This window comes from Echeneis naucrates, chromosome 19, assembly GCF_900963305.1.
Source record: "Echeneis naucrates chromosome 19, fEcheNa1.1, whole genome shotgun sequence".
NCBI lineage: Eukaryota > Metazoa > Chordata > Actinopteri > Carangiformes > Echeneidae > Echeneis > Echeneis naucrates.
Genome location: NC_042529.1, coordinates 261,828 through 275,346, shown reverse-complemented (window position 1 = coordinate 275,346; position 13,519 = coordinate 261,828). Strand labels below are relative to the sequence as shown.

The 13,519-nt window shown below is 49.6% G+C and overlaps 1 protein-coding gene across 3 annotated transcripts; it reads right to left on the bottom strand.

Moving 5' to 3' along the window:
• Window positions 1-22: 22 nt before the first annotated feature.
• heatr1 (HEAT repeat containing 1) lies at window positions 23-12,541 on the bottom strand. 3 transcript variants are annotated; one of them, XM_029527463.1, is made up of 45 exons: window positions 12,495-12,541; window positions 11,790-11,948; window positions 11,498-11,714; window positions 11,123-11,264; window positions 10,932-11,033; window positions 10,684-10,824; window positions 10,358-10,569; window positions 10,143-10,276; window positions 9,979-10,066; window positions 9,801-9,899; window positions 9,463-9,580; window positions 9,255-9,353; window positions 9,054-9,146; window positions 8,886-8,974; window positions 8,594-8,805; window positions 8,350-8,471; window positions 7,792-7,989; window positions 7,526-7,694; window positions 7,303-7,451; window positions 7,031-7,223; window positions 6,764-6,936; window positions 6,511-6,675; window positions 6,184-6,423; window positions 5,735-5,866; window positions 5,510-5,613; window positions 5,230-5,379; window positions 5,029-5,147; window positions 4,816-4,937; window positions 4,487-4,615; window positions 4,192-4,416; window positions 3,980-4,109; window positions 3,570-3,748; window positions 3,427-3,479; window positions 3,223-3,346; window positions 2,999-3,139; window positions 2,605-2,888; window positions 2,361-2,505; window positions 2,013-2,183; window positions 1,774-1,908; window positions 1,580-1,684; window positions 1,342-1,504; window positions 936-1,090; window positions 606-764; window positions 371-479; window positions 23-248 (listed from the first exon to the last, which is right to left on the bottom strand). In XM_029527463.1, the coding sequence occupies exons 2-45, from the start codon at window positions 11,929-11,931 to the stop codon at window positions 160-162; spliced, it is 6,420 nt and encodes a 2,139-aa protein (XP_029383323.1). In that variant the 5' UTR covers window positions 11,932-11,948; window positions 12,495-12,541; the 3' UTR covers window positions 23-159. The 3 variants fall into 3 exon arrangements, with proteins under 3 accessions (XP_029383323.1, XP_029383322.1, XP_029383324.1); XM_029527462.1 differs by lacking the exon at window positions 12,495-12,541 and adding an exon at window positions 12,252-12,465 and having other exon boundaries at window positions 108-248; XM_029527464.1 differs by lacking the exon at window positions 12,495-12,541 and having other exon boundaries at window positions 108-248; window positions 5,230-5,376; window positions 11,790-11,931.
• Window positions 12,542-13,519: the final 978 nt, after the last annotated feature.

Here is a 13,519-nt window from a genome sequence, read left to right as displayed (position 1 = left end):
GATCAGAGGTAGAAGATGGATGAACAATGATCATAATAATCAAAACAGCCAAAGACAAAAACTAAACAAAGATGGTGATTGAGTTATTTATTTCTTATCAGTTTAAAACATTCAGTGTGATCACCACTCCTGACGTGAGTATTAGTAATACTGTGTGTGTTAGAAGAAGCTCTGCAGTGGCTCTCCCAGGATGTTCTCCATCTCCTGAATGACCTTCTGGACCTGCTGCTCTACCTCCTCACACTCATCTGGAAACAAACAGAACTTTACTTTGAAAGCACCAGGAAGGTGTTACCAGAAACAGTTCTGCTTTCAAAATAAACTTCCTGTGTGTGTGTGTGTGTGTGTGTGTGTGTGTCCGTGTCCTCACCCTCCATCAGTTCAGCCAGGAAGGGGATGGTCTCTGGAAGCAGCACCATATAGTTTTCCTTCAACTTTGATGCCAACTCCATCAACATCAACAGAGAGGAGAAACGCACCTGAAGAGGAGGAGTACAATTCACTTCATCCTGTTCTCGTAGAAAGTGTTATTTTGACATAAAACCATTATTCAGTTCGCACCCCCCGCCCACAGAGCTCAGCAGTGGCGGTTCAGGTGACCTCACCTGGGCGTCGCTGTGCCTGGTCTTCAGAAGAATCTGGTAGTTGAGGATTTTCCACAGAGTGTTGTCGGCCAGCGCCACAGCAAACTGCCCCACACAGGGCACCAGGTGCTGGGTCACCCTCTGCCGATACACCTGCCCCCCCCCCAGGGTGTTCTCCACCTGCACAACAGGAAGAAACACATAGTATCATTTTCGACTCACAGCTTCACAACACAGTGAGATGTGAGCCAACTGATTGATGGTTGCTAAGCAACAGGTCCTCGTTTCCATTATGTTCATTTGTCTGTAAGCTGAGCTGGTTTAATGAATCAGATCAGGTGGCGCCCTCACCTGGTCGACCAGCGGGCTCAGCAGGGCGTCGGCTCGCTCTTTACTCATGAAGTGCTGAGTGTCGTAGAGGAAGATCTTGTGGAGACAGTCGAGGATGTAATGAAGCAGCATAACGCTCTTCTGCTCGCCGCCGTCCGAGTCGAACATCTGCTCATCTGGGGAGGAAAATTAAATCAGAAAATGGATTCAGTTCACATTAAAATATATTAAATTAATTTCGGCTGAATAGATCAAATAAAAAATTAAGTAGGGTTAGGGTAGATTTCTTTTAAATGAAATATAAAATAGTATTAAAATAAAATTAAATGGAATTCTCTAAATAATTATTTAGAGAAAACACAAGAAACTTATGCGACAAAAATGCAACGCAAATCCATCTCCAGAATATCAAACAGATTTTGCTCACTCGTCTTAGAGCTGTGGATTTTCTGCAGCAGCTCAGAAAATGGTTTGATCAGATTTCCTGCAAACAGGACGAAGAGGCCTTTGAGCCGCTCGGCGAGGGCGTCGGACAGCCGGTAAAAGGTCAGCAGGCGCTCAGTGCTGTCTGATTTACTCCAGTCGAACAGCTGCAGGGACACAAATGCAGGGATTGAAACTTTTACAGAGCACACACTGATCCACAGGAGCAGCAGACACGTTACCTTGAAGAAGAGCGGCCGGAACGTGACCTCTGACAGTTTCATCACCATGGTGACAAGACAGTTGATCACGTGACCCTCAATCTCTGACGTCTTCTCCAGATCGCCCTGAGGAGAAGAAGAAGTCACAGTCGGTCCTCAACAACAACAACAACAACAACAGTAGCAGCAGCAGCAGGTCATCGTGGTGACCTCACCCGGCTGTCTCGGGAGCGGAAGTCGAGGGCAGTGAGGAAGAAGGAGGTGAGCTCTGACTGGTGGAAGCTGAGCTGGTCTTTGTCCATGTGGGCAAGGTGCTCTTTCAGGACCCCCATCAGCACCGTCAGCTGTTTCTGCAGGAGACACATCAGTCAGGTGAGTCCTCAGGTGAGCTCACACCTGAATCAGAGCAGGAATGTCTAATGGGGCTCCCAGGAGAAAGTAGAGCTGAGCTAACCTTCTGATCCAGCACCATGCTGCTGTAGCACTTGGACAGGGTGGGAAGCAGGACCCGGGGGGGCAGCTTGGTGGCCAAGGTGGACCTGAGGGAGGCCAGACGGACGGAGAGCTGGGAGGACGAGGACGAGGAGGATGACAAAGTGTGGACCAGCTGGGTCAGCCGACATACCTGCAGGGACAGTAAGTGTTAAAGAGACCACAACACCTGGGACGCCAAAGACCTGAGTCAGACAAAGCAGATTTGGAGCAGACCGGATCCATTTCATCGTCTGCTCAGGTCCAGATGACCAGACCAGATCAGACAATCTGGTCTGGTCCAAGCTGGTTCGGTCTGATCTGACCTCACCTGTGAGGTGGTTTCCTGCAGGTAGGGGCTGATGAAGTGAGGCAGCGTGTCGGTGACCTTGTGGAGGGCGGTGACGCCACTCAGCAGGTAGATCTCGTTGGTCAGCTTCCTGTCGCTGAGAGTGAGCAACAGAGCTGGCATCAACCTGCAGGACAAGAGAGAGCCACGCTGTGTGATGAATTCAGGCGGGGCCAGCCAAGATGTCACCCCCCCCCCCCGATGTTGCTCCAGCCTTCTTACACACCTGGGTAACTGTGGGATGGCGAGGGCGCCTAGGGTGGCAACCACCTCGGCGATGCAGAGCAGAGCACTGCCCATCACATTTTTCTCCTCTTCTTTCGCCATAACAACCTCAACAGTCCGCTGCAGGACAGGGATAAACACCTCCTGATGGTCGGCGCCGAACCTGCGACAGAGCAACTTGAGGCTGTAGAGCGCAGTCTGTCGGTTGATGGCTTGCTCCGCCTTATCCGAACCTTTACCCACAATGCTCAGCAGGTCTCCGGTCAGCTGTAAGAGCATGATGACCTGAGGCAGAACAGAATCATCAGAAACAAAAAGCTTCCCTCCAACTGTTATCAGTCAGTCAGTAGTCTAAGTCAAACTTCTGTGTGTGTGTGTGTGTGTGTGTCTATCACCTGTGGTTCCTCCCACTGTGTCCTGTGCAGCAGTTTGTTGTTCAGAAGCTCCATGGCTTTTCTCCTGACGGACGGCAGCTGGTTTCCCATCAGCCCCCTCATCACTGTGATGAAGCTATCTGTTGGCAATAAGGCGTTGACCTGGTAACGGGAGACAGAGGTGAGACTTGCTGTACTTCCTGTTTGAATGGCGTAATGTTGATGTGGATAAGAGTCCAGTGTACCTTGTCCAGGACATCATACGACTTGTTCAGGAGGACCCTCCAGAACTTGGTGGTGGGCGTGTCAGCGTTCTGCTCCACGCCACGAGCCGTGCTGTGGATGTAACGCAGGATTTCCTCCAGCAGCCTGAAACACACAACAGCAGGTTAGCAGATGTCCCAGAATCCATCTGGTTCCTGGGTGTCGACCAGCAGAAGATGACTCACCGCTGCTGCAGCTGTTGCAGAGTTTCATCCAGGTCGTTGCCACCATCAGCAACCTGCACAGAGGTCGGACACAGTAAACACTTGCTGTCACGAAGGATGTTTCCTGAAAGTAGACACTGAAACAGGAAGTAAACAGCTGAGACCTTCTGGATTAAGCTGGCAGAGCCGAGCAGCTGAGCCACGAAGGACACACTGAGGAACTTAAAGTGCCTCAGCTCTTTGCTGCTGTGAGTTTCCACGCTGAAGATCAGTTCCTCCATCTTCTTCTCCTCCTCTTCCTCCTCCTTCTTCTTCTTCTTGGCTCCTCGTCTCTTCGCCAGAGCTGCAGGGACACAAACAGGCACGTTTATTACGTCACTGATTTAATTAGTGTGTCAAGATTTTAGATATCTAACCTGAAATGAACAAACTGTTTCTGGAATAAAAATGTCAAATTGTTAATTAAATAATAATTGTTATGTAAAATACTTGTGAATTTATAGTATATTTTAATATTGATCACATGATGGGAGGACTTTTCTCTTCCTACTCCTTCTTGCTCTGAATGTCTCACCATCATCTTTGTCGTCTGGCAGCTGCAGCAGGAAGGTGAAGATGCTGATGATGGAGGACAGCTGATCACAGACCTCAAACTGGCAACACAGAGAGATCCAGAAGTCCAGGTCTCTGTCCAGAGCCACATCCTACACACACACAGTTTAATTAACAGGCGGGAAGTGGTGAACCATTCGGTCTGGCGGACATGACACCTGACAAGTGAGTCACCTTGTCGTTTGCTGTGCGACCGGGCTGTGTGACGTGCAGCTTGAAGAGGAGGAGCATCAGGACCCACAGGAAACGGTCGGGGCCTAGCGTGGTGATCAGCTGGACCAGCACGGGCAGCCGCCGGTGTTCGGGGACATGAGGAATGGCATCAGCAAACACATGCATGATTCTGGTAACCACGGCGTGTACGTGATCTGAAGACTGACTGTCAGACAGCCGGTGGGCCTGAGGAGGAGGAGGAGGTTTAATAATTCTACTCACATGACGCTGACTCTCAGCAGGTCGTCAGACTCACCTGGATCAGGGCAGGTATGACAGTCTGAACTGTCTGGTCGATGACCTTGAAGCTGTAGGCGTCGTCCATACGCAGGATGTTGGCGCCCATGAAGGTGAAAATGGGCATGATGTTGTGCAGGACCTTTTCCTGGAAGATGACGAGCAGACAGGGTGAGACGGCAAACACCTTTGCCATGGTCGACTCAGACATCCATCAGACATTTAATATCTGCCGTCTCAGCCAAAAAAACCTTGTGTGTGAGCTGCTATGTGCTTGAAGGAGTGTGTGTGTGAGTGTGTGTGTGTGTGTGTGTGTGTGTGGAAACAGGCGGCGAGGGTGTGACTCACAGGAAAGATGGTGGCGACGGCGCCCAGCAGCAGCAGAGCATGGTGGTGAGTCTGCGGCATGTCGGATGCTCGGATACACTGAACCACCAGCTCCACACTGAACTTGTCTTCATCCAGGATGTCTGCACAGACAGAGACAGAGTGAGGACAGGGATCAGACCGAGGGAGGGCGAGGGCAAGGACAAAGACGCAGCACAGAGTGAGGCGACTCACCCGGCCCTGCAGGTCGTCCGTCAGGACACAGTCTGTGGCAGACATTAAGCAGACAGCCAAGCAGCAGCTGCCTGGTGTACTCTATGTTGGTGTGATCTCCTGAATTGGACTCCAGACTCCTGAGGACGGAGACAGAGACACTGGTCAGGTCCAGACTCACCTCAGAAATCCAACACCAAGTACCAATATTTGGCTCAGTACCTGGAGAGCAGAGAGAACAGGACCGGAACCAACATCTGGGCCCTCTTCAGCTTCTTCTTGTGCTGCAGCAGCTCCAGGATCAGAGTGACTCTCTGCCATGGCACAGCACAACTGTCTGGCCCCGCCTCCCCTCCGTCCACAGGTTTCCTGCTAGACAACAAAACTTTTATGCCTGAGCTGGAAAAAGGAGGATTAATATGCTCTCAAATTTAAAAAGGTCCACATCTTCAATGAACCGTAGGAGGATCAGGGATCAGAACTGATGTGGACCTGATCTCACCTCTGCATCATCTTACTCCTGCGGGTTTGCTGAACCGTGACACTGACTCTGGGTCTGTCAGGAGGAGCCAGCTCATTGGCCACCAGCTGACCATCAACGGCAATCTGTCCAGAGAAGAAGGGGGAAGAGAGAGTCTGATGATCTTTCAGATCTAGTTTCATGGACTAATCTGTCTAATATTTTGCTTATGAAGCTCAGTGGACCAGGACCTGCTGGTCTCCTTACCCCCTTGAAGACACTGCTGATGGTGTTGGCCACCAATGGACTCCTGCTCTGGACCAGCAGGTCAAAGGTCACCGACAGAAGCTTCTGCTGAACCTTCTCGTCTCCGAGTGCTGAGAAAAATGGCTTGGTGACCTGCAGTGTGAGGAAAAGGAGGCATGATGAAGTTTCATCTCCCAAACCTTTTCCCTTTTCACGTTGACATTCAAGTCAGTCTGAGTGGACTGGACCAGAGATGGAGGTTTATCTGTGGTCTATTAAAATTTCTGTTTTTCCACATATTCAGAATCAGCTCAGTTTTTACAGGCTGAGAATTAACTACACCTTTGTTTTGAACCTGGTATCATCTCAATCAAATCAAAACAGATTTTCATTCTTTCAAATCCTGATTCAAATCTAACCCAGTTTGAACCAGTTTAATATGGTCTAACTGGAGCTTCAGGTTTCCTGACCTGTTCCAGAGCGATGATCTGGCAGCTGGGGATGTCGGGGTGCAGCTGGCTCGAGGTCTTTAGAGCTCTGATGAACAGGTCTAGACAGTTTGGGTCTTTGGACAACAGAGGGGCCGACATCTCATTGTACTTTCCCAGGACGAGCTGCATCAGCTGGGCTTCAGCATGCAGCAGGGCGGGGGCATCGGGCATCTGGTCCAGGAGCCGGTCCAGAACAGGAAGGAGGGCAGACAGGACAGACTAAATGGGGGGGGGGGGCAGATGTCAGACACAAGATCCTGATCCACTCTCTGTAGCTGCACAGGTGATTCCCCACCCCAACCCCACCTGGCCGTTGACAAGCTTCAGCGCCCTCAGTAGGCTGGCAGCGCTATACGACGGACAGCATGGCACCTGAACACACCTCAGCAGCTGCTGCATCGATGTCTGCACCTTCCTCTGCTGCGGCTTCAGTTTATTGGACAGACACTCTTCATAAAGGACACCCAGAACCTTTGGGGTGGGGGGGGGACACAATTAACTACCTTTCATCATTAAGCTTCTTGAATTGCTGGTCAGACCCAATCCTTGGTTTCCTCACTGAGCTCAGGTACGACGGGTCGGCCACGACCTCATCTGACGTCTTCAGGAGCTTCTCTGTGATTGGCTGGAAGGGAGAGGAGCCCTCTTCTGCTAGGCTCTCCAAAGTGCTAAGGGCCGCTCTCCGGACGTCACGAACTGGAGAGCTTAGACAACACAACAGGGACGGGACCACTGGTGCACACAGACACACAGACACACATACAGACACATTTACAGTGACTTCTGGTTGTTTAGTTGTTTCTTTAACCTTTGACCTGATGCTCACCAGGTGACTCGGCAGCAGCCAGCCGCTCCAGTGTGGCGGCAGGTTGCACGCTCAGCAGAGCTCGGCCCATGTACAGAGCCTGAGTCTGTAGCACGGCGCCGACCTTCACATCCAGCTGATCGCCACGGTTACTGCTGTATCCCCACAGCAGACACAGGAAGCTGAAGAGCATCGCTGGCTCAGGGAGATGGACCTGCAGGAGGCGGAAACGATGGTTGGAGTGATGTTCTGATTGGTTATCACAACATTTCAGTCAGCTCAGATTTTCGTACCCGGACCAGGAGTTTCATCAGCTCCCTGAAGCTTCCCGCCGTTGGCCCTTCTCCGGCACCGCTGATGACAACGCTGTAGAGGCGGCAGATTAATCCCAGGTAACAGCAGGTGTTTGTGTCCAGCTTTTCCGGGTTCCACCATAGCTCACCTGGCAGACAGAAGTCAGAAAGGTCAGATGAGCTCGACACGATGCGTATGAGGCGTCAGAAGGCTGCTCGTTACCTTTAAAGGAGGCGTCGTGACACCTGAGAGAGGAGATGAAGTCTCTGAGCAGAGAGATTAGGACAAAGCTGTACTCTCTGTCGACATGGTCAGCTGACCCACACCTGGACAAGTACAGAGTCAGCGCCTCAGAGAAGGAAGAGGGACCTGACATAGGGCGCTCTGCTTCCTGTTCAAACACACAACAAAACCAGCTCTTTACTGTGACTAACAGGAAATGGTCATTCACTCGACATTCACTCGCCATTTCACAGCTGCCATCTGACCTGTGCATCGAAGTCCCTGGTGGTCTCCAGCAGAGGGCGCTCTAGCACTGTGTAGACCCTCTGAGCTGTCAGCAGGTGCTGCGTTTCACTCAGCTGGCCCAGGCTGAGCAGGAGAGTCTGGGTCAGCACCAGGAAGGACGCCTGCTCTCTGAGGCTAGAACCCCACTGCTGTTCCACCAACAGAACCAGCTTTTCCAGCTGAGGACCACAAAAAGACTTGATCAATCAAAAAGATCAATCTGCGGCTGAAAATGTCCCTGACAGATGAACTGTTCACCCACCTCCTGCCCACTTTAAAAAGGCTCTACATATCCAGAATCATCTGCTTCTGTCTGACTCAACTAAGACTGTTGTCTGTATTTGTTGTCTGTAAGAAGCTCAGAAAATGTTCCCAATAAAAACTGTGTAAAGCAGGATAACCAAAGAAAAGTTCCTCTCAGGTATTTGGGTTGTTCTAGAGCTGATCTGAAGTTTCTATCTTTCAGTCAGTTTGGAAGATTCATTTAGGGAGGGAAGGAAAAGCCTCAGCAAAGATTTCAGGCTGAATTTGAAACTCACAGCATTTCGTTTAGAGAAGTGTTCCATGTTCGCTAAATTCTTGGTCAGTGTGGAGACGAGACGCTGGTTGGCCAAACCTATGAAGTCGGAATCTGAGCATCTCTTCATCACGTCGTCCAGCTCTGTGAGGACATCACATCAGCAGTATTCACTTTCTGATTCAAGGTCTCTGCTACTCCTTCACAATAAAAAACCCTCACTGGCTTGTATTGTGAAGCAGCAAGTGCACGGTGGGCTCCGTTACCTTGAGCCCAGTTGAAGGTGAGTGGGTGCTGGGTGAGGATGGAGGATCGGGCGACGCAGAAAGCCAGACTAAGCTGGACTGAGCCCGGCCCGGCAGCAGTGATCACCAGGAAGAGCAGCAGTCTCCATCCTGTTTTCTGGACCCACTCCGCATCCTCCTTTCCCAGGCGTGGATCAGACAGTAAACGCACCGCCTCTGTCATCACTGGCAGCCTAAAAGAAACAGAGTTTAAATGTGCTGATATCACAGTGAGGCCAGGTGTTAGCAGTTAGCTACAGCAAGTGTCACTGACCAGCTCTGAGCGCCGGACTGATCTGCTTTGTGCAGCAGCGACAGTAAACACAATGTCGTGTCCTCGCAGTCCAACACGTCCAACAAAACCTGAAACACAACAGTGACCACACGTCACTTGCAGGTCCAACTGACGCCATTGGCCTCCAGAACCGACAGGTTCACTGACCTCCAGGACTCTGAGAGCGGCGGCCACGACCTCTGGTACGTCGTCCCTCAGACGATCCATGACAGCAGCTTTCAGGAAAGACTCATCCAAACTCTGCAGAGATACAAGTTTAAGTCAACATCAAACAAAAACCAACAGACATCTTTACACTGCAACCTCTCTGACCCACCACGTGACGGCGGAGGCCTAATTTGTCTCTACCTGTCTGACGCTCATCAGATGCTCCACAGCCGAGACTCTGACTGAAGGTTGTGGATGTTTGAGGCTGAGCAGCAGAGACGAGTCAGAGTCACCCAAAATCTATCAGACAGTAAACAATTTAAAGAATTTAACTTTGATCAGTTGATGAAGACATGAATACATTTAATAAATATATTTGTAAAACACACACACACACACACACACTGACCTGGTATTTTCCACTGCTCACTGACAGAGACAGAAACTGGTGGAAAAGCTGTTTCTGCTCACTGTTGCTGATGTTGATCACAAGACCTGCGAGGACGGCGTCCAGAGTGCTGCAGTATCTGATGGAGAGAGTTTGTTTCTCTAATGTTACATTTGCTGTTTGTGATTTTTTTCTTGTCAATTAAAAAGAATGAAATTATCTGTGAAGTTACTCTTTATTGCGATATCTTTGGCTACTACAATTTTGTGCAAATTAAATAAACACCCAAGTCCAAACAGCAGTGTGTCCATAAATAAAATATAATTATTGATAGAGTTCATTTTTCTAATCAGACTCACCTGGACTCGAGGATTCGGACCAGAGGCAGCAGGCGTCGGTCCAGAGCCGAGCTGTCTTCAGCAGAAAGTTCGGTCTTCAGATATTCTTCCAACAACAAACTGCAGGAGCAATAAAAGTCCAGTTCATAGTGTGGACATGATGGTCTTTGTACTCAGTCTGATCTGATATTTATTTTACCGAGACGCCGTCTGGTCCAGGCCTTTGGTAAGAGGGACAGACTTGAGGATGGACTCCAGGATGCCGAGCTCGACTGCCTCTATCTCACCTGTGACAGAGAGCAGGAGGTAAATCCAGGTCTATTCTGACTTGTACATCGGAGATCAAATGGTCTGGACTGTCACCTGAGCTGCTGGTGAAGACACTGAGGATCAGGTACGGCAGCAGGTAATGCAGCAGAGGACTGACATCATGAGCAGCCGCCATCTCCTGCAGCGTGGGGACCAGTGCTGGCATCAAACACAGGTGGCCGAAAGCTCTGAACAAGAGAGGAGGCATAATCACAGCGGAGCTGGATCAAACCTGTGACCTGGACAAAGATGGGGGGGTCAGAGCCTACCTGCGCCCAGTCGCTCCCTTCTTCTGGTTCTGCAGCAGCACGATCAGGCAGCCCAAACCCTCTTTGGCCAGAACGGGCTCTTTGACCAGCGATTTACTGATGTGAATGGCGAGACTTTCGACCAGACTTGCCTCCATCACCACCTTCACCGCCAGCTGGCACACGATCATGTATGTTGCTGCCTTGTAGTCGGTCAGAGACGACTTCAGACCCTGGAGGGGAAGCAGGTTGATAAAAAAGGCAGTCAATCTTCAGCAACAACACGTATAACAACAGGATTTTATCAGCACATTGAATGATTCAGTGGGGCTGAGCCAGTCACTCACCCTTTGGACGTACGGCAGCAGCTTGGAAATGATGGTGTCTGACACTTTGTCCATGGCGTCCAGAGCGGGAACGATGGTGGAGGCATAGAAGGAGAATATAACTCTGAGCTGAGAGCAACTTCCAGAGTGTCCTGAGTATGCCTGAAAAGAAAGAGGTAGATGAAGATGACAGCAACAATGTGATTCTGGTTCCGCAGCAGACCTCCCTCTTCATCAACAGTGAGTCAAGGACATGAAGGCGAGTTTACCTGGATGGACATGGTCACCATGGTGCAGATGAAGTCCATGAAGCTCAGGTTTGTGTGGCAGTGAGTGATCAGCGCCCCTCTGGACAACGGCACACCCGGTTTCTATAGAAACAGCAACAACAACAACAGGTGAGCACAAATAAGGGCGTCTGAGTATCTGGGTGGAGTCTGGGTATGTGGCTGCGGCGGACCTGCAGGCAGTGCAGCCAGTTCCAGCGGTGGGTGGCATCTCTAATCTTCAGGAGCTGCAGGACTCGGACAAACGTGTTGGTGTCGTGGTAGGGCAGAGCGCATGCCAGCAGGCTGTCGGTGTTATAGAGCTGGATGTGGAAACTGCAGCACAAACACAACGTGAATAACCAGGAAGCCTTTTGATTATTGTTGCTTTTCTTGTTATTTTTACATTCATGTTTCTGCTGTGAGTCCTGATCAATGACATCAAATATCCTTTAACCCTTGAACTCCAGCTTGTTTATGAACTAAACATATCAGTAATGGTGGTTTGACTACTAGTGTTTGTGTTCGTCGGTGATGGTGTGATGGCGGCATGCAGCTGTGTGTCATACCGGTGGACCAGCCACTCGATGCACTTGTGAGCTGGTTTGAGGAGGAAATAGGGGGAAAGGCGGGTGAGGAAGAGTGAGATGCCGGCATCCAGCTTCTGGTTGACCTCTTTGGATTGGACGCTGCGCTCCAAGGTCAACGAGGCTTGGCTGAACAGGGTGTCCTGGAACTCCAGGAACGCCGGTTCGATTCCCAGCAGTTCTTCCAGGCCGGTGCAGCCTGCAGAGAGAGAACAGCAGCCATGTTGAATCGCCTCAGACTGCGAAGAGTCTGCAGGTGAAGAGCAGGACTCACCCAGGGCGTAGAAGGTGCTTCTGTCCATCAACGCAGCATCTCGAGGGTCAAAGAGCAGTGAGGCCACCTCCCGCCGGGTCAGCAGGTTGGGGTCACTCTGAGGCAATGCCAGCCTCTTCAGCTGGTGAGCCAATGACGTCATGGCGTCGGTTTGTTGTTCTGAAACAAAAACATGTCACCACACTAGTGTCAACTCTTTATTTAGCTGACGTCATCGAATCACAATTTTATCCCCGTCTTTCGTTTTGCTTGAATAAATGACGTAAGCAACGTCATTGCACCTCCCATTTTGATAACAACGTGGTGAGCAGCAAAAAACTGTATATTTAGAAAAAGATAAAAAATAGAGGAAATAGATTTCATTCAGTTATTTGTGGAATATTTTACGATTTAAAAACTCCGATTAAAGAAGTTTGGCGTTTTAAGAGCAGTTGAACGTAAATCAAGGAAACATTGAATTACCGGATTTCACTGCAGTTTGTGTCGTTAATCTGGCCCAGATATCCAGCTCTCCGATTATAATCCGGTGAAATAAGCACACTCACTTTCACTCACAGGAACTAGTTTAAGTTCGAGGTTTAGCTACTTTAGCTAACTTCGGAAACACCCGGTGAAAAAAAATCAAAGTCTCAGATTCCCTATGTGAAATAATCTGATACAGACAGAAAACAGACGGCGAAAGAATAAAAATAAGAAAAGTCAGACCTGTCTCTCTCCAAACACGTTGTCGGCAGCGACCTCGGTAGTGAGGATTCTACTTCCGGGTCACCACCGTTTTCATCTTTGTGGAGATAGTACACTCCGGCTGACTTCCGCCTTCACCGGGAGGGATTTCTAAAACTTCCTTCAGAACTATCGATGTAAACGGGTTCTAACAGATGATTTAATCCAGCGATCAAACAGATCGGTCCATTTTAAACAGTTCCTGGGTGAATATTTAAACCCTAACGGCGCCAACAGAAAGCAGCAGTTTAGTTCACTGTCTGTTATAACAGTGGGACAGTGCAGTGTCTGCCTCACTGACTGCTCAACAGTCTATCTGATTATTTTTTATCATCTCACTGGTTTCCACATCCTGTCTGTGTATTAAAAATATTAAAATTCGTCAGTCAAGCCTCCAGATGTTACCACCAAGTGTCACCTAAAATGCGGAACAACACAAAAACAGTGATATTTGAAGATATCGCTAATCTGTGAATCTGTGAGTGTTGGAAGAGTGACAATACATTCAGTTTAGAGATCAGAACAGTGGGTCCTGAGCTGCTTGGACTTTTGTTAATCTTCTTATGTAAGTGTCCATTTAATTCAGTTTTCAGACCAGCCCCTAATGCCCCTCCTGCCAGTGGTGGGGGATCCTGTGACTGCCACAGACTGAACATCAGCTCACAATAAACCATCCACTAGTTGTTTTCAGCTTTTTCATTAAATCCTCACGAAAAGGAACATCTATCTCTCTCGCTCTCTTTCTGCTGCAGTGATGTAACAGGCCGATCAAGAAGAGGGGGAGATAAAACAAGCGTCAGACAGACAGAGCAGAATCAGTGAACTGGAGCGTCACAAGGTTCAGCTGGTTTTACTGGATCATCTGATGGAGCCTTGGGCAGTCTGAAGCTGTGTGACCGCACAGGTCAGTGTGTGTGTCAGTGAGTGCTTGTATTAGTCATATTGTGGGGACATCAGCTTGTTCACACAGCTACAGTCCTCTTCCCTGGGGGGTTTGGTAATCCTCC